Source organism: Exophiala spinifera, assembly GCF_000836115.1.
Source record: "Exophiala spinifera strain CBS 89968 unplaced genomic scaffold supercont1.2, whole genome shotgun sequence".
Lineage (NCBI taxonomy): Eukaryota > Fungi > Ascomycota > Eurotiomycetes > Chaetothyriales > Herpotrichiellaceae > Exophiala > Exophiala spinifera.
Window position 1 is genome coordinate 3,765,399 of NW_015622514.1, and position 26,879 is coordinate 3,792,277.

Consider the following 26,879-nt stretch of genomic DNA (forward strand, 5'->3'; position numbering starts at 1 on the left):
GGACGTAGGACACCAGGACACCCGGACATCAGGAGATTGTTGTGGAACTGAACCAGGTAGCTCATGAAAGCACATGGAGACTCCGTGTTGAATGCCAAATTGTAGATATAAAGGTGACAGCAACACTCTGTTTACGACCCTGCTTCTCCAGTCAAGCGCGCTGATAAATAGCTAGCAGTCTGTGCGCACTGCTCAGGGAATGCCACTCAGCAGCCTGGCGAGGAGCTGGGCGATGTGCATTTTATGTGTAAGCAAGATCCGCTCGCCTCTTGCCAATTGGGCTCGGCCTGAAATAGCAGATGTCGCTGTGTTCAATGCCGTGAATGCACCAGCCCAAAGAACAAGACTGGCGTAGTAGACCGCGTAAGGGACATGCGGTGCTTCGAACGCTAAGCTCGGCAGTTCCGTAGGTAGCGACGTGGGCCGAGTTGAGGAATGCTGGGATTGTCTCGCTGTATCGGTCAGAGTAGCTTCGATGCTGGCAATCATATTCTCCGCATGCCACTGAGCGGTCGCGTAATGCCTGTCCTTCGTCCACGCATTAATCTCTTTTCCAGCCAACCCTTTCGTAGCATCTCGTGTTGCCGATCTAGGTGAGGAATGAGCAAAGTTCTGCAGTACAGTGAAATTCGAATTCAGTATAATGCCCATCAAGTGGTATAGGACTAAATGAGACAGATTTCCTTGGTTATAGACCGTCCGAAGCCAAGTATCACAGGCCAGCTCGGCAAAATCGGCTCTCCATATGAAAAGGTCATTGGGAACAGTATTGTCCGTGTCGTAAGCATTCTGCTGCGGGTATGTGGCAGGCCATACAAAGGAGCTCAGAAAGGCCAGGCTTGTTAGACCAAAGGTGGTGTTTCGGCCCAAGTCAACCGTGTGTCCACCACTCACGAGGCCGGCTATGATATTATGAAGCTTAGAGATGCGACTTCGATTTGTGGGCGTGCGTATGAACGTTTCGCTGTATTTCCGTGCGAGAGAGGGCGGTCTTTGCATGATGACAACTCGATAGCAATCGAGGATATGCAGAGCTTCCAGGAGACTTTATGCCCTTTGTTAGAAAGGAGCTCATGTGTTGGTGCATCGAATTATGTTTATAGCTCACCTGGCGTTATTCTTGTCTACGTCATCCGTATGAGTAGATGATTGGCATGCTTTGCTATACTCTTGAACAGACTGTAGCAGTGGCTAATTAGAATGTGAGTGCAGAGAAATAACAGAAGCACGCACGTGAATGAGGTTGCCGTGAAACACCTCAAGGAACTCGTAACTCCTTTTGTCACCACTGCAGAGATCGTACAAGGCCAATAAAACGAACTAGTCTCAGTCATTATTGAATCGACTCATCTTTTGAGAGACACAAACAGTCTTCACCACGGTGAGTTTATCTTCTCGGCATAAAGAAAGCTCGTCTGGACGATTTCGAATGCTAACCTAGAACAGATGAGTAAAATTACACCGAAAGGTTTTATGCATACAGTTGAAAGGACCATCCGCCGAGCATCATCGTACATTGACCTTGCAACTTGTGCACTGCCAGGGGTCGTGCAAAACAATCCACCAGTAGCAGCCAGAGCAAGTAGGAAAGCTGGTTGCTTTTTGGGACTAATGCCAGTCGTGTCTTCGAAGAGAGAAAATGTTTTTGGAATATGTCTTCGAAAGACGTTGTGAAACACTCGGATGATGTCCGTATTGTGGTTGTCGATATGTGCAGGAGCCGAGTAGCATACTTTCTTAACTTTAACAGGAGATGGAGAAGACGGTCGCGATTTCCGTTCAAAGTATTCTTGCATAATGGCGGTCAAATTGGTCAGCTGGGAGGGCATCTCATAGTCGAGGATTGGCATATGCTCCTCAAAAAGTTGGCCACTCCAGTCAAGTTCGGATTGGTCAAACCAGAACTCGCTGTTCTATGGCTAGTCAGTCCTCAGTTCCTGCATCAGAGCGGGAAAAACTTTCCATGAAAGGGACATGCCAAACATCGTCCACTCCGCGAGGATCATTGTCTTGGAGAGGACAGAAGTCATCAGAGCGGAGATCGGGAGCCAGGATGGACTGATCGCTTGCAACCTCATGATGTTCAGGGAGTGCCTCTGGGAAGAGAACAGATACATTCTCATCTATGGCCTGCAAAGGGTCAATAATGGCAGCAATGTTGATGGAAGCGTTGCTAGAAGAATTCTGGGCCGTTGCTGAGTTCAAGCTGTCATTCAGCTGGACATCGACATGGTTTACTGGACCCTGAAGCTCGTCGTCTCTTGTGCGGTCGGACCGAGAGGGTGAAGTGAGAGCAGCTGCCGAAGCTCCTGACGGCGGAAGATACTCGCAATGAGTTTTGGAAGCTTGACAGGTACCGCACGGCTGTGCCGCATCGCACCGCAGTTTTCGCCGACGACAAGGTCCGCAAGCGACGCGGACACGCTTGCGTTCGTTTCCGTCCAAGTCATTGCCCGGACTTGCATAGCACTTTTTGGCGTGGACATCTCTTGCATCGCAACGTTGAAAGGCGCGGCCACAATGGGGACAGGAGTACGGCCTTTCTTTGGTATCTATTGGCTCAGTATCGTGATATAAATTTGAATGGATGGTGTCTCACGTGTCCGGCGATGCCTCACCAAGTGTTCGGATCGAGCAAAACACCGGGAGCATATGTCGCACTATCTAGAGTTATGATTTTGTTTGATTGAGAAATCCTTTGGCCTGGCCATGCAAGCGACTTATCAGCGTACCTGCTTGTCCTTCTTGGTGCTCGACATGATACCATTATGCTTTTCAAGTACCATATCCTCATGTTGAAGGAGAGAAAAATGAAGTGAATGTAGTCTCGGGCCTGAATGGGGTTGATGTCTCAGTCTCCAGACTTTATTACCTCGCAGGTGCGGGGAAGAACCCCAGTCTCCGACCGGGGGTCAAGGCCGTGGGGTGTCCGAGATTGTGACTAAGTTAGTCGGTGGACATGGCTTAGTGGCCGGTGAACCTCAAGCCGCAAATGAATGCCACTCCAGAATACTGCGTCCTTTGATTGCGACTGCATGTAGCCCTGATGATGCAGCCAGCGCAAAGGGACCCAAGATCACTCAACCCGCGGCAGTGGCCAGGCGAACGTGATCCATCTCGATGGGATGTACATGATGCTAACGAGAATCTCGAATCATCATTCCTCGAGCGGTTCAGAGTTGCAATCCTCCATAGTGAGGGCTTTGACGACGAGGAAGACTCGGTCATGTCAGATTTGGGCGGAAACAGCTCAGAGGGTCCTTCACCGGTGAGCGAAGATTCTCAAGTTCAATAAACGGCAACTCAGTCCGGGCTTCAAAGGCTGATGAGTACATGACAGGATGTCTGCGCATATAACTACCCTATGACATTGCTATCAGAAAATACAAGGTACCCACCCGAACATGAATTGGTACGCCTACAAGAGGCATTTGTCACGAGAGCGAAACACTACATCTTTATCAGAGATATCGACCTAGTAACGTCTCCCATGTCGGCACTACCGCCTTATCTTCAACTCGCAATCGCATGTTTGTCATCCGCAACATTGTCCCCCGAGGATTCAAGCCTGTTCACAATGGGGAACAAAATCGACCAAGTGGATGTCTCTTCCGGCATCTTTGTTGCCGGCGTCAATCTTTGGTCCGTTATGTTAGAGGTTGACAATCGAGAAGCACGGCTTGTAGAAGCAGTAGTCGCAGTAAGTACACCAGTTCAAGGCCCCGGAAAAGGCCCCTAACGCACTTTCATAGGCATCATTCTTGGCTACATACGGACAGATGTCAGTAGGATGGAACAATTGGCGCAATGCCTCTACCATTCTGTGTAATGCAGTCACTGTACGTCTATCCGGCGACCATCTCTCACATCTTGCCAAACAGATGATCTGAACAAATAGGCAGATATCGAGGCGCTTACACCTGACCGACGAGTACTCACCGCTGTTCCCGCCTAGTGAGCTGTCAAACAGAGATATATGTATGAGAAGGTGCGTTGGTCTAACGAGATCCATCATCACCTTGACTGAAATTCGCGCAGTGCACTTGTCAGCTATATATTTCTAATTGACACTCTGCAAGCCACTCACTGCGGCCTTGCAGCCAACATTTCGACAAAGGAGCTTTTCATCAAATTACCTGGCTCGGACCATCAGTTCTGCGCGATTTACCATTCTCTTCTGCAAGGGAACCAGATTCCACAAGACGTACACAACGAAGAAGATGCTCTTCTACTGCTCACAGCTCTCCTCAGTGATGTCGTCTATGCGCAACGATGTCTCCAGCTGATGTCCTCCACTACCAGTGGGCTATTGGTGCATGGTTGCTTAATGCCCCGAAGTCCCTTTACGCCTTTATCGGCGGCTTCGGAATTTTCTCGACTTAACGAGGCCATGACTGCTGGGCTCTCACGATGGGAGCGTATCTTTGAAAACCATGTTGGCAAGGACATTCTCGCCTTGCAATGTTTTTGCAAATTACAGCTCATATGCCCTGATACCTGGAAACTGCCGCAGATGGCAGGCTATGGAGAGACGCAGTCTGAAGGGGAATGCCTCCGTCCCTCTGAGCGTTTCGAGGTATCGGACAAAGCTGCGGCACTCGCTTGGCAAGTCCTAAATTGCTGTCATCATCTACCATCGGAGAGTAAATTAGCTGTCTGGTTGCCAGTAATCGTGTTCCTATGCGCATTGACTATATGGCAGAAACTGCGCACCGAACCTTCGCATTATGGGAGCTTGAGAGTTCTCGATCTTTTCAGCAAGGAGATCGCAGGATACCATTGGCCTTGCAGCATCGAAATGGTTCGAACACTGGAGAGGCTGATGCAGAGTTGAGATGACCGGACAAGCAGCATGCGCGATGATTGTCAATAGCACCGAAAAAGCGTAGATGAACCAGTGAGGAAGGGATTTTGATTTCAATGGACCCAGAGAGACAAATTTTACTTTCCGTACGAGATGGAGACGGTCATAAGGAGCCTATACGCTGCGGATTCGTTACACTTTGGGTCGTCTCGATGGCCGTTGGACCCCGCGTTCATAATACGAGGGCAGTGGGAGACCTTGCCATGGCTTCATTTCTCGGGTTTCTGATATTTTTCGTACTGATGCTTCGAATCACCTAAGCCGAGCCCATCTCAATAAGGTCTGGTCTCTTGTGTTCTTTGAGAATTGTGGGTGGCTCGCTCAAAATGGCCGTCTCTACTGCCATTTCCCATCATGGGTTGACTTCTGAACTCGTTCCAAGCGTCACTGCGGCAATTGAGCTCTTGGGTCTGAGCGGCATTGCTCTCCAGCTCCTACTAGAAGATCTCGTCTGCGGACAGCCGACAGCCACAGCTAAACTACTCGGCGTCATACCGAACATTCTGAAGGCAGCAGGTTTAGCAACCAAAAAGGCCTACATTAGTGGATTTCGGAACGGGGTTTATTTGTGCAGCGTCTTTTGCATTTCTGGGTCTTGTCTGTAAGTCAGACCTATCTGTTGAGGTGTGAAATAGAAATGGTAATCATGTCATATCATCTATCTCGTGTCGGCTCTCCTTCAAAATCCCACTGAGGGATCTAACTCCTATTCCGATGCTCCACACGACCACGTCCTGGTCAGGGCCAGTGATCCTAAGAACAATGCCGAATACAGCAAGCGTCTAAAATAACAAGGAAGTGTACAACAGAGGCATCCGGTCGATAGAGTATGTAGAGCCCTAAAAGATGGCAGTCTTCTCGTACTCGGGGAATACGTTGGCCTTGGCATCATCGTGTTCTTTGATGATGGTTTGCTTCTTGGCTTGAGATCGCACGGTCAATTTGATAGGGAATTCGTGGACGCACGCAGTCAGGCCTTCTCTGTAGCCGGTGACCATACTGGTGTCAGGTTCAATGGGCTTGCCCGTTTTTGAGTCGGTAGCCTTTTCGATGTTGAATGCCCACAGGATCTTGGAAATGGCGTGGAACAAGTTGCGATCAGCGAGATGGATGCCGGGACATAGACGTCGTCCGTTGCCTGGGTGAGTACAGTGATGGATCAGTGGAGGTGAACAAGGAGGAGTACCAGTAAATATTGAAGCGGTTCACGATTGAGCATGGACCAGAAACACTCACCGTAGCCATAATGATCTCGGTTCTCGTAGTCGGCAGAGTTGGCGTATTCAGATGCGAGAAGGGTCCGGCCCTTGTAGTGGTCCGGGTCGAAGGTGTCATGGTTGGGGAACTTGGCCTCGTCGTGGTGAAGACCCCAGACGTTCAGGAATATCGTAGCACCCTTGGGGATGAGCTTACCATCGACCCATTCATCTAGACAGAATAGCAATTCAGTAATAGGCACGTATGAAAGTGTGAGTTCAAGTGATGGAATTTTCACCTTCGGAAAGTGCATGTGGCACAGAAAGAGGAGCCACTGGTCTCCATCTATGGCTCTCCTTGACAATGGCAGCTACATACGGCAGATCCCCGTAGTCGGACCAGTTTGGTACACGGTCGTCACCGATCACAGCGTCGATCTCGGCCTGGGCTTTCTGGACGACGTGCGGGTTTGTCACCATGGCTTGCATGAACGACGACAGGACCGAGGCCGACGTGTCGGAACCGCCCTTGGTGGTGACGCCGGAGAGCAATGTGATTTGGTGCGTGGTGAGACCCGTCTTTTCCTGCTGGTCGAGCAGGCGATCGACGACCGTTGACATGGGGCCCACTGCCTCTCGTCTCTTCTCGACCGTCTCGCGGAGTTTGTTGTACAATGAGTGCATCTCGTCGTGGACCACGGTGGCTCGGGTGACCCAGTTGCCCAGGAATCGTTCAGGGATCAGTTTCAAGAAGGGGAAGATGTCGACGGGCGGGGTGGCGCCAAATTCGTTGATCCGAGCCCATTTCTCGAGAAGCTCGTTGAGGCGCGTGATGTAGGTCGAATCGATTGATGGAGAGCGAATGCCGTAGACTGTATAAGAAGAAGTTTCAAGGATGTCAGCTCTAGGCACTTGGTGTCATCACGAGGCTGAACCGCAAGGTCACACCGTAAGAATGGTTCGAGATGAATGAGTAGGTAGAGCGTAAGCCGGACCAGGACTTACCGATGCTAGTAATGACACTGTTACTGAAACGCTTGAGGTGGGACATCCAGTCGTCTGGAGATTCGAGCATGTCGTGCAGCATCTGCACCGATTCCGCCTGTTGAATCTTGTGGTGATCGTTCTCGCACATCTTCTCCGTCAGGTCCTGGTGGATCAACTTCCTCATCAAGCGCCATGCTGGTGTATTGTTCATCCATAGGAGGTGGTCCCCTTCGGTGATGATGTGCTGGCTGATTTCATTTGCAGGGCGTTCGCTGGAGATGGCGCTCCTCTTGTCCAGAACCTGTTTGACAATGCGACGGTCTGACAGCACCACTGCCGTAGTGGGACCGAGCTTGAGAGTGTACATGCCTCCATACTGCTTGGCCCATTCTGTGAACCTGCGAGGGCGTGATTGTGTGAGTGATGAGGCAGCTGTTGATGGGACTAGGCTTGTCACTCAGGCGGTCAGCACTCACTGGAGATATACTTTATGCTTGGGAAGTTGATGTAGATTGCCAATGATTGGTAGTGTTGGAGGTCCTGCGCACGACCAAAATCCAAAATGTGTTAGCCCGTTTGTGAAATTTGGGAAAAGTGAAAGAAGAACGCCTGCATACACGCACCATCTGGAAAGTTACGACCTCTTCTACCGACGAAGAGCAGCACATAGAGAACTATGGCAACTGCAAGCGCTGCGCTCGCTTGAGACACGTAGAGAGCCATAGTCGTCGTGTTTAAGGTGCTCGATAGAGGACTCGTTCCTGGACACTGCGCTCAGAGGAATAATCCCTGATGATGGATAGACTCACACAGACACAATGTCTGTTTCCAATGGCTGCGTAACCGTAAGGCAATACTGATATACCTCGATTGTGTCATTCACCTTCAATCTCTCACACACACTCTCTCCATACCCCAGACCCCAGTCAATTCCTGCTGTCCGAGTCCGACAGAGGAGACCAAGCAGGATACCCGTCTAGGGGTTGATAGCCTTGTAACTGGCTCAGCCTATCTACCGCAAGGCGAGTATGGGGCCGTGGCAGAATACAGACGCAAAATATGACTCGAGGCTCAGCGTGTTGCGCCCCTCACTTTGGGGATAGGTAGTTAGACGTGCATAACCATTTCACTAGGTGCTGAAGCCTGATTGCCGATGAATGGGGATTATGCTTGAAAAGTCGGGATCAATGTTTTCTCGGCAAGGGGCAGGACGGGAAAGTTCAGTCAGCCATTCTAATCGTGTCCGTATCGTGCGTCTCGGCTACAAGAAGACGGGTAACAAAGCCAACCCTGTTCCCCCGCCCTGATCCCACATTTTTTCCCTTTGCCCACAATGTCATTGCCCCAGCCTCGGTACCCCAAAGCCCATGCGAGGTGGATACTGGGACACTGGGCCATCCAGCAAACGAATGACATCGGCCAGGATCATCAGGGTTTGCCGTTGGAGCCGAAGAGTCCATCATGGCCGACTGGGCATTGTTTCTTGTACATTGCCGAGTGTCGTTGGTGGTGCAGATAAGATATCCATGACCTTTGATGACCAAGTAAGAACGACGTTGATTATCTAAGATAAGTAGGTCTAAGACATGTCCGTCACTTCGTCAAACGACGCGGCTCTTCCCATTCAGAACGCGTCTGATCTGATCTGATCTAATCGTTCCCACTGGGCGGAATCTCTCCTTCGCTTCGTCCTAGATACTCCTTCAAAGGCTTTCCGGCAACTTCAACGGCCTGGGCGTCTTGCAAGATGTATACGACCCTCGTCCACTCTGTGCCGCTAGGGTTCCTCCAGGCGTGATTGGTACCTCGTTGAATGCACACATCGCCTCGTTGCAAGATTTGCTTCTCGCCTGAATCCAGAATCAACTCGATGGCACCCTCAACGACGATTCCATAGTCCAGACTTCGTGTGCGATGCATCATCGATTCGAACCCGGGAGCAAAGTCGACAAAACGTAGCACTGTGCCTCCCGGGTTCACGATGCCCATCTTCCCGGAGGCGAGGCGTTGGTCGTGCGTCAGGATGTCTACATCTCCGTTCGTCGACACGGGGAATTCAGACGTCGTGTATGGGACGTTGAACGCCATACCGCCGCTGTCGACGGATTGCCATTTCGCCGGCCGTCGCTCTTGAATCGTAGTCTCGCCTGTATTTGGATTGTGACCGGTGATGAAGGCAGTCAAACCGGGGAGAGCTTGTGCTAGTTGACCCTCTGTAGTTGGACGTGAAGCCATTGTTGGGACTAATGATGTTGCTGTTCGAAGGTTGTCTCTTCTGTATCTATCTCACTCCGTCTACTACTCGCGTACTGGTTTGGCTCAGGGCGACCACCCCCTACCTTTTATGATGCCATCCAAGCACAACCGAGAACGACCCCCGACTTGTGCTGCCAATCCATTCTCTTTCTCCTCCCCAAACGGAATGAAAAACGGTCCAGTATGTTTCCGAGGATGGTGGCATGCGCTTGGAGTGGTGGAGACAAATCATTCGGAACCCCATGTTTCTCAGCCGACAAATCCTTGTCTCATGCTCACAACTGCCAACTCCCATCCTCCAGATCGGCTTTCCCTGCTTAGGCTTCCCTCTGTCTTGAATTTTGCGACGGGATGTGAGATCACAAGAAGTGAGCGTGGCGGAACACCAAAACGGGATATATGACACTATTCATTTCCATCATTTAGATGACTGACCCTCGGGACACGTCAACATTGCTGGACTGAACAAGATGGGTATGTCATTCATTCTAGATACAAAACCTTCGCTCTGTAATCACTGATCTTTCAACCCCAGGTCTTACACCGGTACACTTCTTCTCGCACGGGTCCACCCGTATGCTCGAAGCTGAAACGGAATCTGGGGACTATTGGAGAAAGTGTGGTGAAGAAGCCATCGCCCATGGTGTCAAGGGTGTTGTTTTGATGGTGAGTTTCACCGAAGCCAGAGCAGTATAGCACATTGTATTGTATTTGTCGAGAACGTCTTTAACATGTCTTTGTTTCTAGGGTGCACACTGGGTAAGTTCTGGGTGGCAGACTTCGTTTGAGCCGCAAGAGGCAGGATGGTCCTCATTTATTGACCATGATGTGGATTGTTCTAGGCCTGCCTAGGTGACAAGATCGAAGTCGCGACAAATCCAAACCCAGGTAAAAGTCCATGTCCATTCGTCGATCCGGCACTATATAAGGACTGGAAACCCAATCCGGATCTGGCGGGTGCAGAGCGATGTATCTCCATGCTCGCCAACGAGGGATTCAACGTGGGCCCCAACAAGGACTTTGAATGGATTCATGATACGTACATGGTGGTAGGACTACACTTTCTATCCCTCCCAATGCCTGCGCCCATGGCACCATGTCTTTTTCCCTGCTGAATGTTGGCTGACAACTGTTGAATGGTGAGCAGTTGATCAAAATGTTCCCCGACGCAAGCAAGTGTCCTCCAACAACCATCGTTTCCATGAATGCCCGCTACGATCCCTGGTACCACGTCAAAGTCGGCGCGACCCTCCGCCCGCTGCGCAAAGAAGGATACCTCCTCATCGGCACGGGCGGTGCGGTCCACAACCTCTACCGCAATTACTGGACCGACATGCTCTTGTATCGGGAATCGCTGGGCCAAGAGAAGCCTCCAGAGCCATGGGCGTTGAATTTTCGACAGGCCACCGAAGACGTTGTCACCAGGAACCGCGGACCAGCGTTGAGAAAGGCTATGATTAGGCTGATGCAGCATCCGGCGTATCGTGAGGCCCAGGCAACGGATGATCATTGGATGCCTGCGCTGTTTGCAGCGGGCGCGGCTGGCGATTTTGAGGACGAGGCAGAGTCCAATATCCTAGCCGCCGAGACGTGGGAGCTGAGAAACATGTGCAATTCGCAGTTCACATTTGGCACTTATACTGCCACTGAAGGAGATATCGTGTCGGAGAGGAAGACCATAGGTATGGATAGAGTGCCGAGGCCAAGAATGGTCGCTGCTACAGCTTGAGTTGTCGACAGGCGCCGCGCCAGATGATTTACCTGAGTTTGATGATAAGAGAGACTGTATTTGGTACTGGAATTGTGAAGGTGTATTCACTCGGATAGTTTGGGGAATCCGAACATGAACAAATCACAAAGTTGACCACAAGATTCGTGAACGATTCGGTCGTCCATATAGACTAGCACCGCTTGACTTGGCTACTATGATGGTGGAGTCTTGATAGATGCTCAACAGGACACCGTTTGCTGTAGGAATAAAATGGAGCAAACTCAAGAGCAGTGCGGATATGGTGTGGTATATGGACAAATGATGCTAAGTGGTGTCCGTTTCGAATATATCACCTCCTCCATGTTCGAAACAACGTGTATGCGCTCCCAGTTAGAACTATCACAGCCGCTGAGCCAACTACCATGAATGCCTGATCAAAAAATCCCGTAGCTCTTCCATCGGCTTGTTTGATCGCTGGAAGTGGCGTCTCGGTAATGCTCCGAGCCCACGATTCAAGTCCTTTTATGGACCTGGACTTTGTGACCTCCTGAAAAATGCTAGTCAGGTTGGAAGGTTGAGCAAGCCGGGGCCGTGGCGACCGGAACAGTATCGACAGATAGCGTGGTGATGGACTTGGAGCTACAGTGCGGTGCTGTGGTGCGAATGGGCCAACTACCAAAGGCAGGTATTAGTAATTTTGAAAAGGCGGCCTCGCTGACACCGAGGACTGGGTTGACTTACCAAGCAGTTCCGTCGGGATGTGATTCGCGCAAGAGATGCGTGCGTCGGTGAATCTAGACAGATAGTTCGCCTCGGTCGGGGCAGCAAAGACGTACGTCGCCTGTAACGGCGTTTGGAGACTGTGCCAATGTCAATCGTTGAAGGTTTGAAAAGAGATGGGGAGAAGCAATGTACCCATTACACAAGTCAATTGCATCGTCGAGGCTAGTTGTGCGACAGATCAAGACCACTCGACCTTCCATACGGCGACCTAGTGGAGATTTCTTCCTGGTTGGTAACGCGTGTTAGACTCGAGTATGATACGTTTAGCCGGTCCATGATCCCATCACATACCGGTCTTTGACATCGACGATGGTACAACTCGCACCTGACATGACGACCCTGACGCCGTCGTTGCCCTCAAGCTCCTTTATGATCTGACTCGCTCCATCAGACTGAGCTTTGGGGCTCTGTTGACTGACTGCAGAAAGACTGGGTTTGGATGGTGGTGTTGTGACGGCTTGAACGAGGTGAAACAAGAAATCTTCGGCGACAAATTCGTTGACCAGGACAATGTCGGGAGCGTATGCTGCGCGGCCATTGAATGCTACTCGTGACGTGCCAATGATTGATGCTGCTTCAGGCACATTGCTACTTCGGTCAACAATTGCCACTACCTTCGCAGATGAGGTGTCTTCCTCGACCTGGGATACAACTTGGCATTTCGACAAGAAGGCCTCTGGCGGCCTTGTGCTGCTTATCGCAAACACGTCTGCATCCAATGTCGACGGCAGAATCTTACGAAGTAGCCCCGACACGTGGGTCAAGGTCATGGGGAGCTGGGATAGATTAGTAAATGAGGAACACCTGGCAGACTCGTAACAATGAGGAAACACATACCTCGACAACGACACAGTTCCCGGCAGCCAGGGACGCCGTTAGGGCAGAAATGACCGAGTAGAACAGATTATGCTTGGAGGGGATCAAGTAGATGATGCCTGCACTTGTAGTTGCATTTAGGTTCTCCAGGGAATGTTGACTATTGATATCTTCCTCGAGATTCAGTTCGTCGTAGTGTGTGCGCAGTTCTGATATGGCCAGTGTATATTCCAGAGTAACGTCTGCTTCATTGTGTCCCGTATCTGCCACGATGGCGTCTTTAATTTTGGATGCCGATGCTTTAAGGGTGCTGTACAAAGAATGGAATAACCTTTGTCGAAATAACACAGACTGTGCTCTCCCTTCCAGGCAGGCTGTCTGTATGCGAGAGAAAGATTCTTCGGCCATCTTCTGGATTATTGAGTCTGATTACCGTCGAGGAGCTTCAGCAAGTGTCGTTGGTGTCTTTGGCTTGGAGTCGCAAAGCAAGCTGGGCTTTGCTAACATTGCGCTTCTCACTGTGACCAGAATGGTAGCTTGGATCGCATATGCATCTTCCGTTTGTGTTCTCTTCTACGGGAATTTCTCTTCTATACGGCAGATCGACTACTCGTGATAATCCGAGGTCAGCTCAGCGGCACCTCTACTGTCCACCATGCAACCTTCGGAAGGGGTTCCGCGTCGCAAGCCTGTCGGCAAGTTAAAGTATCCATGCTGGGGTACGGAAATTGCGACTCAAAGGGGGTTACGGAGCAAGAAAGACCGCGACGCGTACCCGGCCCTAAAGGATCCCCCGGAATCTGGATTTTTTAACCCCAACCATTCCGCCTTGGGGCCTAAGAGGATGATCTAATGCCTGAATTGCAGAGGTTCAGGCTCAACCCATGGGTCAGGTAACTCCGTTATTGATGCCCCGACACCGACAATCAGTACTGCGTGATCCTTACCTTATCTTGTCTTGTCCAGCTAGTTAGAAGCTGTGTGGACTACGATCTCGAGACCAGTTTTGGGCGTGTATTTGTTTCTGTCCACCATTGATGCCTTCAATTCTGTGCTTTTCCCTGGAGAGCTTCACTTGATTCCTCAAGATGGCCAACACAGAAACAGTGTTGGAGCCGACCACCCTCCGCGAAACCCTTCGTGTCTACAATGTCCATGAAAGTGGACAGCAAGAGGCTGAAGCAGAAGCTAGAGCTAAGAACGAGTCGTCCGATCAGCATCCAATGCAAGAGTCAAGACAGCAAGATACAAGGCCCGCAGATCGCGAATGGCCTTCGGATTGGCGGAGGATGCCACCTTATCGAGAAACAAGTCGCGTGCATCGAGTCTCTGATCGCGCTGCGGGACAAGACGCCGTCGAGGGTGTTGTGGTAATGACCATGTTCAGCGGAGTGTGGCTATTGGGGGTAAGTGACGAGTGACACACGGCACATTCCTCCCCCTTGTCGAATGACGCGAGTGTATGAACATCGGACTGACGAAGATTACTTGCCAGAATATCAATCGGCTGTGGCGTGCAACGGCCGGGAGATGGAATGACCAAATTATGAGATATCAAATTGGAGGAGAGTGGTAACGTAGTGGAAGCCCAGGATGGGTGCCCCCTACCTTCAGAGAAGACTGAACACGAGCACGATCACGGATTGCTTGATTAGGGCTGCCAGTGTCAAGCTTGGGCAGAAACAGTATCCACAATGTATGGTACTCCTTTGATCTGGCCAAATTAGATTTCTCTTTTTCACCTAAGTTTCTATTATTCTGGGTGGTGCTGGGCGGTTAATGTTATGAACGCTCACACATTCTTCGCCGGAATCAAGGGCATCAACAACCAGTTCTCATAGTCTTTCCCAAAGTGAACGTGGTTATTTCCAGCAAAGACCTCCTCACTTCTGTCCTCTTTTGAGTTATGCTCGAACAGTCCTGCACCTTGTGTGTCACCTGAGGAAACCTCAAAGACAAGGCGATCGCCAGGCGACATGACTACGTTCGTAGGCCAGATCTCGACATCCACCGGGTACACCTCACCGGGGACGAGTCGCGAGTAGTCAGTCGACAGATACTCTCGGTGCGGGTGCCACGGGTCTTGATGTCTTGGGCTCTTCTCGTTGACCTTGCGCAGACTTACGCGGAGCCATCCTTTGGTGATTGGAACAGGATCGCCCACTGTGCCCGTGTACAAAATCTCTTTTCCCTGGGAGTCCAAATGCCGGACAGTCAAGAAGAGGTCGATGTCGCTTGGCTTGGTCGTCGAGCCCTCTTCAGGGGTGACAGAAACGTTCAGGTGTGCAACAACATGGCCTGTGAACTCGGTTTCTTCCCCGAATGGCGCACTAGCGAATTGGATCAGGTGCTGATTCTTCAAATCTCCCAGTGCCTTGTAAGAGAGCTTGCCCTCCTCGTGACTGGGTTTGTCTTGTAGACCTCGGGACCATGTCATATAGTACTTGGTGTATTGCGTGCCAGGGAGAGGCCATTGAGAGTCGTATTTCGTTGGGTAAGCAGTTTCGGCCGCTGCGTCGTTGAACCCGACATCCCCTACCCTGACCTTGTATCCGACCTTGGGTTGTTCTCCCCTTGCCCACCCGAGAGGGTCTATGCCCTTGAGGAAAGCATCCAGAAAGCTATGCTGCAAGTCGACACATTCCTTGGTGTAAAAAGGCAAGTCGTGTCTGCCCGTTACAAAGCGTAGGTATTTGTGTTTGGAGCTGGCGTTCATCCAGCCTTCGACATTGCCTCGGAGATGCAATAGAATGCCGCCCCAATTGCCAACCGAAAGCATGGGAACCTCGATATCGGATATTTTGTAGTCCTTGGTGGCATAGTAGTCGTCGTCCAGAAACCGGTTCTGGACGTTGTCGATGTTTTGGTCGTGACAGTTGGCCCGGAGCTCTTCTTCAGGTAGATTGCCTTCAATGGTGTCCGGGCCCCAGTTGCGGGCGGCTCGCCCTGGACGGCCATACTGATTGACGATGACCTGAGATCCATGAATTAGTATAGCTGATCTGTTGCACGAATACTTGATGTGCTTGCCTGACGGTTCCACCAGAAGTCAATAAACGTATTACTGAGAATGCCACCATGTCTGCATCTATCACGGTAGTAGTCACTCATGCCTTCCCATGGCACAATGCAAGCCAGCCCCTTTGGTCGGCGCGCTGCTACCCGCCATTGACTGCCTGCATAGTAACTAATACCAAGCAAGCCGACTTTACCCGATGACCATGGTTGCACGGCGACCCATTCGATAACGTCTTTGAATGCGAGGCTGGTATCCCTAGACATGGTGTTGAGGACACCTGGCGACTGACCTAGACCAACCTCATCGGCTCGGACAATAGCATACTCATGCTTGGTCCAGTAACCAGGATCGGGAGTCTCCCATGCGGAATGTGGAGAGTGGTGCTCCTCAGGCACTTCGCCGAAAGACGAGGCATGGAAACTATAGTTTCCAGTAAGTACAAAAAAGGGATCCTTGGGAATGTCCAGTGAATAGCACCTACACAGAGTAGTGAACGTCCTTGCCATATGGTCCATATGTCACCAGGACAGGGAACTTAACACCTTCGGCTGCTTTAGGTCTGAAGATATTGCAGCGCACAATGCCACGACCTTCGCTGAGAGGAATAGTTGCATTCTCCTCATATATGTACTCGAAAGACGTTGTATCGACCTTGTGAAGGTCGCTGCGTATCTTGTTTGGCATGGCTTCGAGTGTGTATCGTGAATGTTGCTGAGCACTACCTTTTGTATATGAGGGGATTGTATACGATAATTACCCATACGAAAGTCTGTCCGAGAAGCTCCCTAGGACCAGTATACTCTTAGTCAAACGAGGTATCTCCAGATGTTCTCTAATAGTTGTATTGAGTGGTGATTGGACTGGAGCATGTGCTAGTCGCGGCCCATGTCTTTCCACACGTCACCGGGACCCCAAGATCACCACTTGCGCCATGGGCCGGACTGATACGACTGACCCGGACGGAGAATGGCAAAACATTCGGGTTGGGAATCAACTCTTTTCCGAGGTTGTGCTAAACCAACGATGCAGCTCACCCGCCTAACTCAGGCATCCTCTGCTGGGAGGTAGAAGTCTTGTGAGGACAGTTTAGAGGAACGTTAAGATGTATTGGCCGGTTCACACGGTCTCCTCTCAATGTATTCACAGTTATCGGCCTGAATCTTGAAGTCCAAGTTTATTCGGATTTGAGCTACTTGATTTCGTTCAAGACACGAGCCAAAAGTTGAGCAATGTGGACTCTGTGCAGAGACAGAATTCGTTCGCCTCGTGCGATGAGAGCTTGTAGTCCTGACGGGCTATGGCCACCACTCTCCTCGACAACTGCACCGCACCATAAAACTAGGGTCGCATAATATACACCGTATGGGACGTGAGGAGCCTCGTACGGTAACCGTCGAGGCTCGGATGCCGAAAATGAAGCGCGAGAGGGAGGTTGCTGGGGCTCTCGTTGGTCCATTTTCGTAGCAGATGTGAAGGCTCCCTCTATAGATATGATCAAATTTTCAGCGTGCCACTGTGCAATTTTGGAGTGCCGATCTTGGGCCCACGCGTAGACTTCTCTGGCCGTGAGACTTCTCTTGGGATCTCGTACTGCGGACCCGGGTGAAGAGTGCGCGAAATTTTGTAATACTGTGAGGTTTGCGTGTAGCATAATGTTCATCATGTGGTAGACCACAAGACACGAAAAGTCTGCCTTGCCTCGTCGAGTACGAAGCCAATTGTCGCACGCCAATTCAGCAAAGTCGGGCTTCCACAGAGAGAGGCAATCCACAGAAACCTTGTCGGCACCATATGTATTCTGGCGGAGATATATGGCAGGCCAGAGGTGACTTGTAAGAGAAGATAGGGATGCAAGGTCGAACTCGGTGGTCGTGGATGGCATTGATAAATGCCCGGTATTTGTGAGGTTGAACACTTCCCGGTGTAGCTGAGTCAGTCGACTACTGTGTGCATGATGGTCAATGTATGAATCGATGTGGTGCCACGACAATGACGGCGGACGCTGCATGATGATCGCTCGATAGCAATCGAGAATGTATAGCGTTTCAAGTAGCCTGTTTGCCATGGTTTAGCCGATTCATGTCTTGTTCAGCCACTCATTCCTTACCGTGCTTTATCGTTGTCTTTTGTTGCAGATCTCTTACATGCCGTGCTATACTCTTGAACCGACTTGGATGATATTAGCTTGTCAAGTCTTGAATCGATTGGGGGCAAATGTTACATGGATCAAATTACCATGGAAGGCTTCGACAAATTCATAACTTCTCTTATCGCCACTGCAAAGACCGTATAGCTCCAGGAGGATAAACTGAATGAAGTTAGGATATATGCTGGCCCGCTCTAGATATAAGGGCAGTTTATGCGTACCGTCTTGACCACAGTAAGCTTGTCATCAGCATTTGCCGACAAATCGTCAAGAGAACTTCTGGCGTTGAAGGACGCTAATAGTAACCGTCGTGCATCGTTGTACATGGACTTCGCGACTTCGGAGCTGCCAGGAACATTACAAAACAGCCCGCCTATAGCAGCAATGGCGAGTGTGTACTCGGCTTTGCTTTTTCGGGTCACCGCACAATCTTCGAAGAGGGAGAAGGCCTGCGGGATATTTCGACGAAAGATTTGTAAGAATACTCTCACAATATCTCTGTTATGGTCGTCCAGGTTTGGCGGCGCCGAGTACCACATCTTGCTAGCTTTGTTGAGCGATGGAGATGGAGCACGGGATTTCCTATCAAAGTATTCTTGCATGATTGCTGTGAAATTCTGCATCGAGGTAGAAAGAACATGGTCTAGAAGGGGTGAGTTCGAATCCAAAAAGTTGTCGGTCCAGGCAAAGTCGGATCCGTCGAACCAAAACTGGCTGTTCTGTGATGTAATTTAGCGACACCCAGCGTTGCCGGGATATACGTACCATATTAGGCATCTGCCAGAAGTCGTTTATGCCGTCGCCGTCTGGAATCGTGTAGAGCATGTCCTCTTCAAGTGACATGTGGTTGTGGTTTGTAGCTCCCGGATCATAAACCGGCGCTGCTGGTTGCTCGTGAAACTGCAAGGATATCGTGTTTGGGTAGCTTTGAAGTCCTTCCATGGCCGAATCCAACGCTGGCGGGACGTTCAAGTTTGGGTGCTGTGTTGCGAAGTCAGGGCCTTGCGGTCCGTCATGGTCCGGAGACGTGTTTGGAGTGAGGCCGTGACAATTTGATAAGCTGTTAGCTTGATCTTCGTTCACAAGTTCGGCATGTGAAGACATGCTGGGGATAACAGAAGACGCAGTCGACGCCGTATAGTGGCAGTTCGAGGCGCCCGACTGGCAGGGACCGCATGGGTCGTTTCCATCACAGCGCATTTTCCGCTTACGGCAGCTATCGCAAGCAACACGAACCCGCTTGCGACCAGAGCCTGGTATACCGGCATCGTCAGCAGCATGATCCGAAGGAGCCGCATGGCACTTCTTGACATGAACAGCCTTCACATCAGACCGTTGAAAGGACCTGCGACAAAAAGGGCAGCTGAATGGCTTCTCTTTAGTGTCTGACCACGGGAGAGGTTAATTTAACGCTCCAAAAAAGGGACTCTTGCACTTGCGGGTTCGTCGGTGCCTTGCTAGATGTTCGGAACGTGCAAAAAGTCGGGAGCAGATATCGCACTGGATGAGATGTCAGCGCGGTTTGATCTCCCTGGGAAAAGCTTCTGGACGGGGGTGGCTATGAAGATGCAGTAGGCATCCAACCGACCTTCTTGTCCTGACGAACTTCATGAGATGTATGATTAACGTCGGCCATCAGCAGACATTGAAGCGCGTGTGTCCGGAGTCAGTTCAGGAAGGGGGAATGGGAATGTGGAGAGATGTGTGAGAAGCTGGGGAACCCGGAATCTAGTTAGAGGCTCGTCGCTAGCTTTAAGACAGTACTGTAAAGATATGAGGGGAGTGTGAGGAAATGTGTGGGGGACGAGAGAGGGTGGACTACGAGTCCGGCGATGATGGTGACGTACGGTTGCTGTACACAAGCAGTTCACGGAGGGGCCCTCAGGCCTACTCGTCCTCAGTAAGCCATTGCTTAGGCGCACGAACTGAAGTTAACTAGTTAGTTAGGGCGCCTGGAGGGTTACCCTGAGGGACCGCCTAAGGCTTGCTAGGCCAGCCTTATCAAACGCCCACGACAGCGTTTTAGGCTTTCACCACCCCCGCTCGCAGGTGACATGGCTTGCCAATGTGTCCGCCCCCACCCCCCTTCTATACTTCCGAACGAACGCTTCAGGGAGCCTCCTCCGCCCCTCCCCCTCCTCCTCCTCATCATCATCAAATCTACACGTCTTTTTACAGGCTCCAGACATGCATCCCGCCACGGTACCTGATCCAGCCAGGCTCTCCGGCTCCCGACAATGGCCAGGAGAACGTCAACCAACTAGGTGGGATGTCCACGATGCCAACGAGAGTCCGGCCGTGACATTTCTCGATCGCTTTCGAGCTGCCTTGCTTCACAGTGAAGGTGCCGAAGAGGACTCGTTCCTGGACTTAGAGTCCGTCATCGATAGTTCAGAGAGTCTGAGCACGGTAGGTATCAAGCCTATCCTTGAACAGAAATCTCTTACGAATGGGTGGACAGTCGGTCAGGTCATACACCTATCCCATGGTTCTCTTATCAGATGTACCGACGACACCATCTGAAGACCAGTTGGCGCGATTGCAGGACGTCTTCTACGCCACCTTCAAGCAACACATCTACATGAAAAGTATCGACCTTGTTGGCTCTCCCTCGGAAATGCTGCCACCATATCTCCAGTATGCGGTTGCATGTGTAGGCTCAATGACCTCTCCGAATGTTGACAATGTCTTCACCACCCCAAACGGTACCATACAAACAGACGCTGCGGCGAATCTGTTTATGGCCGGGGCAAACCTCTGGTCAGTCATGCTGGAAGTCGACAACAGGGAGACTCGTCTGCTCGAGGCAGTCGTAGCGGTAAGCGGGAGCGGTCTAAGGGCCAACAAGCATATCAAGGCTAATTCAACTTCAAAGGCGATTCTGTTGGTCACTTACGGCGTGCTGTCATCAGACAGGACAGTATGGAGAAAATCGTCTGGCCTGTTCTGCAACGTCGTCACTGTGAGAGTCCTGTGATATGTGATCGAGGCCAGTTAAGATAACAATGCAGATCTCGAGACGTCTACATCTTACCGATGGACACTCCCCGATGCATGCACCCAGCGAATTTTCGTCCAAGGATGCCGGGATGACAAGGTGTGTTGAGAGGGAATTGGTCTTTTCGACCATTTACTGATGCCGGTAGCTCCCTCATCTCTTATATGCTCCTTGTCGATGTCATGCAAGCCGTCCATTCTGATCTGGCTCCGAATTACACCTCAAGTGAACTCTTGATCAGGATGCCTGGGTCATGTCACCCATTCCGTACCATATATAACTCACTGATCCACGGCTACGATGTGTCACAAGACGTCAAAAACCGCGAGGACGCGCTTCTTCTCCTTACTGCTTTACTAGGTGACATTATATATACTCAACGGAGTCAACCACCAGATATGTCGCGCCTTGATCCTTCAGCCACGCTTACGCCTGCCGTGCTACGCAATCCATACGCTCCAATGTCTTCGATCTCACATTACTCCAGGCTGAGCTCTCACCTAGCCAACGCTCTTGCTCGTTGGGAACAGTACTTCCAACAACAGGTGGGCAGCGACATACGAGCCCTGTACTATTTCACCAATGTCTCCCTGATGTGTCCAAATCTTTGGGAGCTCCCACAACTAGCTGGATATGGTACTGACGACCATCTCGGCCAACAAGCAGCCAATAGCAAGTTTAATATACCAGACAAAGCCATCGACCTTGCTTGGTTAGTGCTTGATAACTGTGACAAGGCGTCAAAGTCTCCAGAATACAAAACGTCCATCTGGCTGCCTATCATCCTGTTCATGTCCTCGTTGGTGGTGTGGAAAAAGCTTCATTCTCAGCCCGCAGCCGAGCTGAGATACGGAACGCTGAGAGTTCTTAGTATGTTCAAGAGTGAGCTCGCGAAACTTCCCTGGCCGTGTTGCTCAGAGATGGTAAGTACGCTGGATAGGTTGATGGGTAATTGACCCGATTGTGTAACTGTTATGGAGGACTAGATACCCAGGATGACGAAGGAGGATAGGCACTACTAGTTGAGATCATATATCTCTCTGCTTATGTGATTCTGTATAGGTTTATAACAGTTCAGCTTCGCTCTGTGTGGCCTACATACTCGATACCCTCATAGCAGTAATTACATACGTGGAGCCATCAAACCCAAAGCCAGGCGCACTTCCTGGAGATCATATTCTCTCCAAATCCATTGCCGCTTGTGTCTGAGCTGATTGGAAGTCTCAAAATAGCCCCGAAAGGTATGTTGCGGGAGATGCACTATGACAAGAACAGTCAGCCAGTTTATCTCGCCAGCGTATTCGTTCTCACGCGCTACACCATAAGGTATGAGAGGGGACGACGAAGTAGCGGGAGATGGCAGAGATGGGGTCCCGGAAGAACGGAAACCCCATCTTTTCCCCGCGCCACCACCACGAGTGAGTTACAGCACCTTTGACGATGCGGGCGACCCCAGGGTGTTCCGGCTAACAAACGCCAAATCTCCCAGTTTAGTGGCTTGATCGCCACATGCCCAGTAATGGGGCTTTTGGCCCACTGGTGCTGCCGTATCACGCGGTCTTTGGCGACTTCGGTAGGGTGGCCAAAGCATCCAGGTGGTAGGGGGAAAATACGGATTGACTTGGCATTACTGGCCCCAAGGGTCTCAAGCGTCTTGGTGCTCCATCCCGCAAACCCATGGGGTTGTGGAAGCCCCGATTTCTCATCTTACTGTTTACGAGAGGTAGAGCGACAATGGAGCGGCGGCTGACGGAACGCGGACTGCCTTGCTGAACAGGAACCGGAAAATAAAAGGGAAAAGTCGTCAGATTCAGAATTGCAGATCGTAGTCTCTGTGTGTTGTTGACGCCTCTTTCTCTAACGCAAAAACCTTGTGGAAGCTCCAGCAGCAGAACAACATGGCACATGCTAACGGTGTCAACGGTGTTGGACATGACGACGAAGGCATCGAAGTGTTTACAGATTACTTAATTGTCGGCACTGGTCCAGCTGGTGGCGCGTTGGCATGTTTCTTGTCTCAACACGGTGAGAGGGCAGAGCAAGCATGATGTGAGAAAGCCCTACTAAAGGGTTCGTCATAGGATTGACTGGCTTGATTGTGAGCCAGGATCCCGGCAACGCAGATACACCGCGAGCACATATCACGAACATGGCTGCCATTGGTAAGACCGATGACTGTTGATATGCGAGACAGGCCCCTAACATGACACAGACTGCCTTAGAGACATCGGCTTAGACAGAGACTGCTATATTATTGGAACTTCGGGAGACTCGATGATTCACACTAGATGGTCAAATAGTTTTGCCGGCGAGGAGTACGCACGGATATACTCATGGGGCAACGATCCGAAACGAAAGGTATATCTCCTTTACAGAACGCAACACCATCTAGGTCCTGATACGGACCCTGCTCTGACGTGTTACCGTGCAGGGCGACTACGAGCTCGCGAGCCCTTCAGACCCGTTGGACTTACCTCAGACTCTACTTGAGCCTCTGCTGATAAGGTATGCGACGCTGAACGGATTCAAGTGCCGCTGGGACACACGATTTGTATCGTACGTTCAAGAGCCTGCGGGTAAGGGTGTCACCACCACTCTGCACGATAAGATCAGCGGCCGTGACTTCAAAGTGCGGTCCAAGTTTCTCTTTGGCGCCGACGGTGCCCGCAGTCCCATTATGCAACAGACGGGCATCCCAATGATCAAAAGACCTGGGCAGGGTTTTGCGATCAACATCCTCATGGAGGCTGACCTTTCTCACCTGATGGAAAACCGTATGGGTAATCTGCATTGGCTCCTGACCCCAGACAAGGAGCACCCCGATTTTGCTTGGATTGGATGTATCAGAATGGTCAAGCCGTGGTTCGAATGGCTGTGCATCATCTTCCCTACTGCGGAGGCCGAGAGAAAAGTCCGGACTCCTGAAGAATACATTAAGCGTGTTCACGAGTTCATCGGGGATGATTCAGTCGAGGTCAAGATCAAGGGTATATCCACCTGGATGATCAACGAGACAGCGGCCGAAGCATACTCGAAGGGCGATGTTTTCTGTCTAGGTGATGCCGTGCACCGACACCCGCCAAACCACGGTCTGGGTTCCAACACATGTATTCAGGATGCTCATAACTTGGCATGGAAAGTAGCCATGGTCCACAAAGGTAAGTAGGGATTGAGTGGGGCGGAAAATGGGCGAGAATTCCAGGACGTTGCTGACACGCGAGTTATATAGGATTGGCTGGGAGAGGCTTACTCGACAGTTATAGCGCCGAACGTCAGCCAGTGGGACTGGACGTTGTCACTCAGTAAGTGCAACCAAACCGGCGTTTAATCTTCCTGCCAGACCCAGACAGGCAGGCTGACAATATTGGGGATTTCCCCCTTTCCAGAGCCAATGCGTCTCTTCGCAACCACAAGAAGGTCTGGGAAGTTCTCGGCAACCTGGAGCCAACCGTCGAAAAGCGTATGGCAGCATTCAACATTCTTAAAGAGGACTCTGATCGGGGTCGGAAACGCCGGCAAGATCTGGAAGCGTGTCTAAAACTCATCAACCGCGAAGAACATGGTTTGGGAATCGAAATGAACCAGCGATATACATCGTCGGCAGTGTACAAGTCCGATCAAGGTCCAATGCCCAGTTTCGCCACGGATCCGCTCGAGCATTATCACGCCACCACATACCCTGGCGCCAGACTGCCACACGTCTGGCTGAGTAACACTATCCCATCAAAGGCCCTATCCACGCTCGATCTCGCAGGAAAAGGTAGCTTTTGTCTGTTCACGGGCATTGGAGGCCAGGGCTGGAAAGACGCGGCGGAGAAAGTTTCGGCGGAGCTATATGTTCCCCTCACTGCATACTCGCTAGGATGGAGACAAGATTACGAGGACAGGTACCTGGATTGGGCCAAGGTTAGAGATGTCGAGGAGTCCGGTTGTGTGCTGGTGCGGCCAGATTACTTCGTCGCGTGGAGGAGCGAGAAATGGGAACAAGATGGTGAGGAGAAGCTGAGGACAGTCTTGAAGTCGATTTTGTCAAGGACTTGAAGCATGAATAGATATTTCGTTCAATGTATAGCGCATAAAATCCGTTGAGTGTTATTGGATGTTGACCCACAACCATGTCAATGAAATCTCTTTTAAAGGAGCTGGGAAGAATTATTCAGCTCTCCAAGTGACGCGGGCACGGTCGCCCGCGATACCGAGTTGGCTCTCGCATTCGCTGATAAATCCTCTGTTGCATACCCGTGAGTTTATTTATATTCAATGTCGAATAGGAAAGCTTTGCACTCGCTTGAAGGCACAACAAATTGATCGATTAAACCCTAAATTCACAACCTTTTTCGTTGTTGAAAATCATTTGTTCTTGATTTACTTTCAATCCCTCAAAGGACAACTAGTTACGTACCGCCTCGTTGGTTTAAGGGAACACCACAACTCCATCAACATGGTTCAAAATAAAGCATTCATATACAAATCAATACCCAATGGGATACCAGTTCCTGGAAAGAACCTTAGCATCGAAGAGGGGACCTTTGACGAGACAGCGCCGCCGCCGAAAGGCGGTTTCACCACCAAGAATCTATATGCTTCTTATGACCCCGCCCAAAGAGGCTGGATGCGCGACCCTAGCATTAAATCTTACTCTGACCCAATGATACCCGGCGAACCTGTCCTCTCTGTTCAAGTTATCGCAAAAGTGCTAAAGAGCGACAACTTCAAGTTTCCTGAAGTGGCCATCACGATTCTATCGCGCAATTTCACCGAGGAATACTCGTTTTTGAATGAGGGCGCAGCAAAGAGAGCCGAATGTATCACACTCACGCCTGGCATACCTCTGACGGCTCATCTCAACGTGCTTGGCGTCACGGGCTTAACAGCCTATGGCTCTTTGATGGAAATCGGACAGCCGAAGAAAGGAGATGTCATTCTTATCTCTGCTGCCGCGGGCGCGGTAGGTCAAATGGTTGGCCAGATTGCTGTGCGGCTAGGTTTGCATGTATGTTATATCTCATTGCTTCGTACCTCATCCGTCTCTTCTGAGATTGATTAACACTTTCGCAGGTCATTGGTTCGGTCGGAGATGATAAGAAACTCGACTGTATCGTTCACCAGCTCGGATTCGCGTCGGGATTCAACTACAAGAAGGAAAATCTTGCTGATGCGATCAAGACACTTGCTCCCAACGGCTTGGATATCTAGTAAGCAAACCACCATCGCTGCCCTTATACGTCGAGCCATGTCCCACGAGAGGGAAGGTATCGCTACTAATTACCCTTGTGTGCAGTTTCGATAATGTTGGTGGAGAGCTTCTTGACGTTGCATTCACAAATGTAGGAACAATTTCGTGTGTTTATTCTATTCTCTTTTCTCTCTAAACGTGTCCCCGTGAACAGATGAAAGACTTCGGCCGCATTATAGCGTGCGGCACTATCTCGACGTACAACAACAGCAACGACTCTACCCCGTACGGATTGAAGAATTACAGTTCCGTCGTTCGCAGACGGCTTCGATATCAAGGTTTTATCTCCTTTGATCCAAATATCACAAAATGGAAAGCCGAGCGGGACAAGAACTTGTCCAAATGGATCCTCGATGGGAGTTTCAAGTCGATCGATTACATCACAGACGGTATCGACAATGCCATTGATGGCTTCCTGGGTATGCTGGACGGCAAGAATGTGGGCAAGAGTATTTTGAAGATTGCCGAGGAGTAAGTGATATGCTAGGAACAAGGACCTCGACGCAAAGTAGAATGACTGAGCTACGGCACTCCATTGGAGAACCGACTTGTGGTGGCTTACTAATTACCAGCAAGCATGGTCCTCCCCTTTGATCCGTTCCACCACGAAAATAGCTGGCATTCGCGGGGACGATGGGTGAGCTCCGCGTGTCTGATCCTTGCGCTGCTCTGACGGGGGCGGTGTGCCGGTGTTGCCCGGGGTGGGGGCGCAACGCGGCAAAGGACCAGGCCGTGCTCCTCGAGGCTGATGGTTTGACGGAAACGAACGGGGTAGTAATTTACAATGTCTGAACGTTTCGCCTGGCCTGCACCGGCCGAAGTACTTTGCAGATTGTTATCGCCGTGAAAATGGACCTCGGTATCGTC

General features: G+C 50.8%; 15 protein-coding genes across 15 annotated transcripts; 8 read left to right on the plus strand and 7 right to left on the minus strand.

Moving 5' to 3' along the window:
- Positions 1–192: 192 nt before the first annotated feature.
- On the minus strand, positions 193–2,465 carry PV08_03664 (uncharacterized protein; the record flags this gene model as incomplete). Its single annotated transcript, XM_016378015.1, has 7 exons — positions 193–1,045; positions 1,109–1,179; positions 1,234–1,320; positions 1,369–1,437; positions 1,482–1,913; positions 1,975–2,195; positions 2,276–2,465. The coding sequence occupies 7 exons, from the start codon at positions 2,463–2,465 to the stop codon at positions 193–195; spliced, it is 1,923 nt and encodes a 640-aa protein (XP_016239585.1).
- A 1,112-nt stretch (positions 2,466–3,577) lies between these two features.
- Positions 3,578–4,834, plus strand: PV08_03665 (uncharacterized protein; the record flags this gene model as incomplete). Its single annotated transcript, XM_016378016.1, has 4 exons — positions 3,578–3,700; positions 3,753–3,839; positions 3,899–3,954; positions 4,039–4,834. The coding sequence occupies 4 exons, from the start codon at positions 3,578–3,580 to the stop codon at positions 4,832–4,834; spliced, it is 1,062 nt and encodes a 353-aa protein (XP_016239586.1).
- A 356-nt stretch (positions 4,835–5,190) lies between these two features.
- Positions 5,191–5,655, plus strand: PV08_03666 (uncharacterized protein; the record flags this gene model as incomplete). The annotated part of the gene is made up of 2 exons (XM_016378017.1): positions 5,191–5,465; positions 5,607–5,655. 2 exons carry the CDS (start codon positions 5,191–5,193, stop codon positions 5,653–5,655), a joined length of 324 nt encoding a protein of 107 aa, XP_016239587.1.
- Positions 5,656–5,703: 48 nt separating this feature from the next.
- Positions 5,704–7,770, minus strand: PV08_03667 (uncharacterized protein; the record flags this gene model as incomplete). Its single annotated transcript, XM_016378018.1, has 6 exons — positions 5,704–6,002; positions 6,101–6,292; positions 6,360–6,932; positions 7,066–7,445; positions 7,524–7,587; positions 7,671–7,770. 6 exons carry the CDS (start codon positions 7,768–7,770, stop codon positions 5,704–5,706), a joined length of 1,608 nt encoding a protein of 535 aa, XP_016239588.1.
- A 927-nt stretch (positions 7,771–8,697) lies between these two features.
- PV08_03668 (uncharacterized protein) lies at positions 8,698–9,282 on the minus strand (the record flags this gene model as incomplete). The annotated part of the gene is made up of 1 exon (XM_016378019.1): positions 8,698–9,282. The coding sequence occupies one exon, from the start codon at positions 9,280–9,282 to the stop codon at positions 8,698–8,700; it is 585 nt and encodes a 194-aa protein (XP_016239589.1).
- A 491-nt stretch (positions 9,283–9,773) lies between these two features.
- PV08_03669 (uncharacterized protein) lies at positions 9,774–11,032 on the plus strand (the record flags this gene model as incomplete). Its single annotated transcript, XM_016378020.1, has 5 exons — positions 9,774–9,777; positions 9,839–9,969; positions 10,051–10,062; positions 10,146–10,352; positions 10,451–11,032. The coding sequence occupies 5 exons, from the start codon at positions 9,774–9,776 to the stop codon at positions 11,030–11,032; spliced, it is 936 nt and encodes a 311-aa protein (XP_016239590.1).
- A 331-nt stretch (positions 11,033–11,363) lies between these two features.
- On the minus strand, positions 11,364–13,021 carry PV08_03670 (uncharacterized protein; the record flags this gene model as incomplete). The annotated part of the gene is made up of 5 exons (XM_016378021.1): positions 11,364–11,686; positions 11,756–11,874; positions 11,930–12,018; positions 12,085–12,573; positions 12,635–13,021. The coding sequence occupies 5 exons, from the start codon at positions 13,019–13,021 to the stop codon at positions 11,364–11,366; spliced, it is 1,407 nt and encodes a 468-aa protein (XP_016239591.1).
- Positions 13,022–13,701: 680 nt separating this feature from the next.
- On the plus strand, positions 13,702–14,189 carry PV08_03671 (uncharacterized protein; the record flags this gene model as incomplete). The annotated part of the gene is made up of 2 exons (XM_016378022.1): positions 13,702–14,019; positions 14,109–14,189. 2 exons carry the CDS (start codon positions 13,702–13,704, stop codon positions 14,187–14,189), a joined length of 399 nt encoding a protein of 132 aa, XP_016239592.1.
- A 216-nt stretch (positions 14,190–14,405) lies between these two features.
- PV08_03672 (uncharacterized protein) lies at positions 14,406–16,316 on the minus strand (the record flags this gene model as incomplete). The annotated part of the gene is made up of 3 exons (XM_016378023.1): positions 14,406–15,587; positions 15,776–16,052; positions 16,114–16,316. 3 exons carry the CDS (start codon positions 16,314–16,316, stop codon positions 14,406–14,408), a joined length of 1,662 nt encoding a protein of 553 aa, XP_016239593.1.
- A 505-nt stretch (positions 16,317–16,821) lies between these two features.
- PV08_03673 (uncharacterized protein) lies at positions 16,822–17,697 on the minus strand (the record flags this gene model as incomplete). The annotated part of the gene is made up of 1 exon (XM_016378024.1): positions 16,822–17,697. The coding sequence occupies one exon, from the start codon at positions 17,695–17,697 to the stop codon at positions 16,822–16,824; it is 876 nt and encodes a 291-aa protein (XP_016239594.1).
- Positions 17,698–17,972: 275 nt separating this feature from the next.
- Positions 17,973–19,076, minus strand: PV08_03674 (uncharacterized protein; the record flags this gene model as incomplete). Its single annotated transcript, XM_016378025.1, has 3 exons — positions 17,973–18,497; positions 18,544–18,939; positions 18,990–19,076. 3 exons carry the CDS (start codon positions 19,074–19,076, stop codon positions 17,973–17,975), a joined length of 1,008 nt encoding a protein of 335 aa, XP_016239595.1.
- An 889-nt stretch (positions 19,077–19,965) lies between these two features.
- On the plus strand, positions 19,966–20,755 carry PV08_03675 (uncharacterized protein; the record flags this gene model as incomplete). Its single annotated transcript, XM_016378026.1, has 3 exons — positions 19,966–20,187; positions 20,240–20,596; positions 20,654–20,755. The coding sequence occupies 3 exons, from the start codon at positions 19,966–19,968 to the stop codon at positions 20,753–20,755; spliced, it is 681 nt and encodes a 226-aa protein (XP_016239596.1).
- A 419-nt stretch (positions 20,756–21,174) lies between these two features.
- On the plus strand, positions 21,175–21,798 carry PV08_03676 (uncharacterized protein; the record flags this gene model as incomplete). Its single annotated transcript, XM_016378027.1, has 2 exons — positions 21,175–21,699; positions 21,763–21,798. The coding sequence occupies 2 exons, from the start codon at positions 21,175–21,177 to the stop codon at positions 21,796–21,798; spliced, it is 561 nt and encodes a 186-aa protein (XP_016239597.1).
- Positions 21,799–22,674: 876 nt separating this feature from the next.
- Positions 22,675–24,817, plus strand: PV08_03677 (uncharacterized protein; the record flags this gene model as incomplete). Its single annotated transcript, XM_016378028.1, has 6 exons — positions 22,675–22,801; positions 22,858–22,938; positions 22,989–23,134; positions 23,208–23,934; positions 24,006–24,078; positions 24,163–24,817. The coding sequence occupies 6 exons, from the start codon at positions 22,675–22,677 to the stop codon at positions 24,815–24,817; spliced, it is 1,809 nt and encodes a 602-aa protein (XP_016239598.1).
- A 400-nt stretch (positions 24,818–25,217) lies between these two features.
- On the plus strand, positions 25,218–26,487 carry PV08_03678 (uncharacterized protein; the record flags this gene model as incomplete). Its single annotated transcript, XM_016378029.1, has 4 exons — positions 25,218–25,769; positions 25,835–25,971; positions 26,058–26,103; positions 26,167–26,487. The coding sequence occupies 4 exons, from the start codon at positions 25,218–25,220 to the stop codon at positions 26,485–26,487; spliced, it is 1,056 nt and encodes a 351-aa protein (XP_016239599.1).
- Between the last annotated feature and the right edge of the window lie 392 nt (positions 26,488–26,879).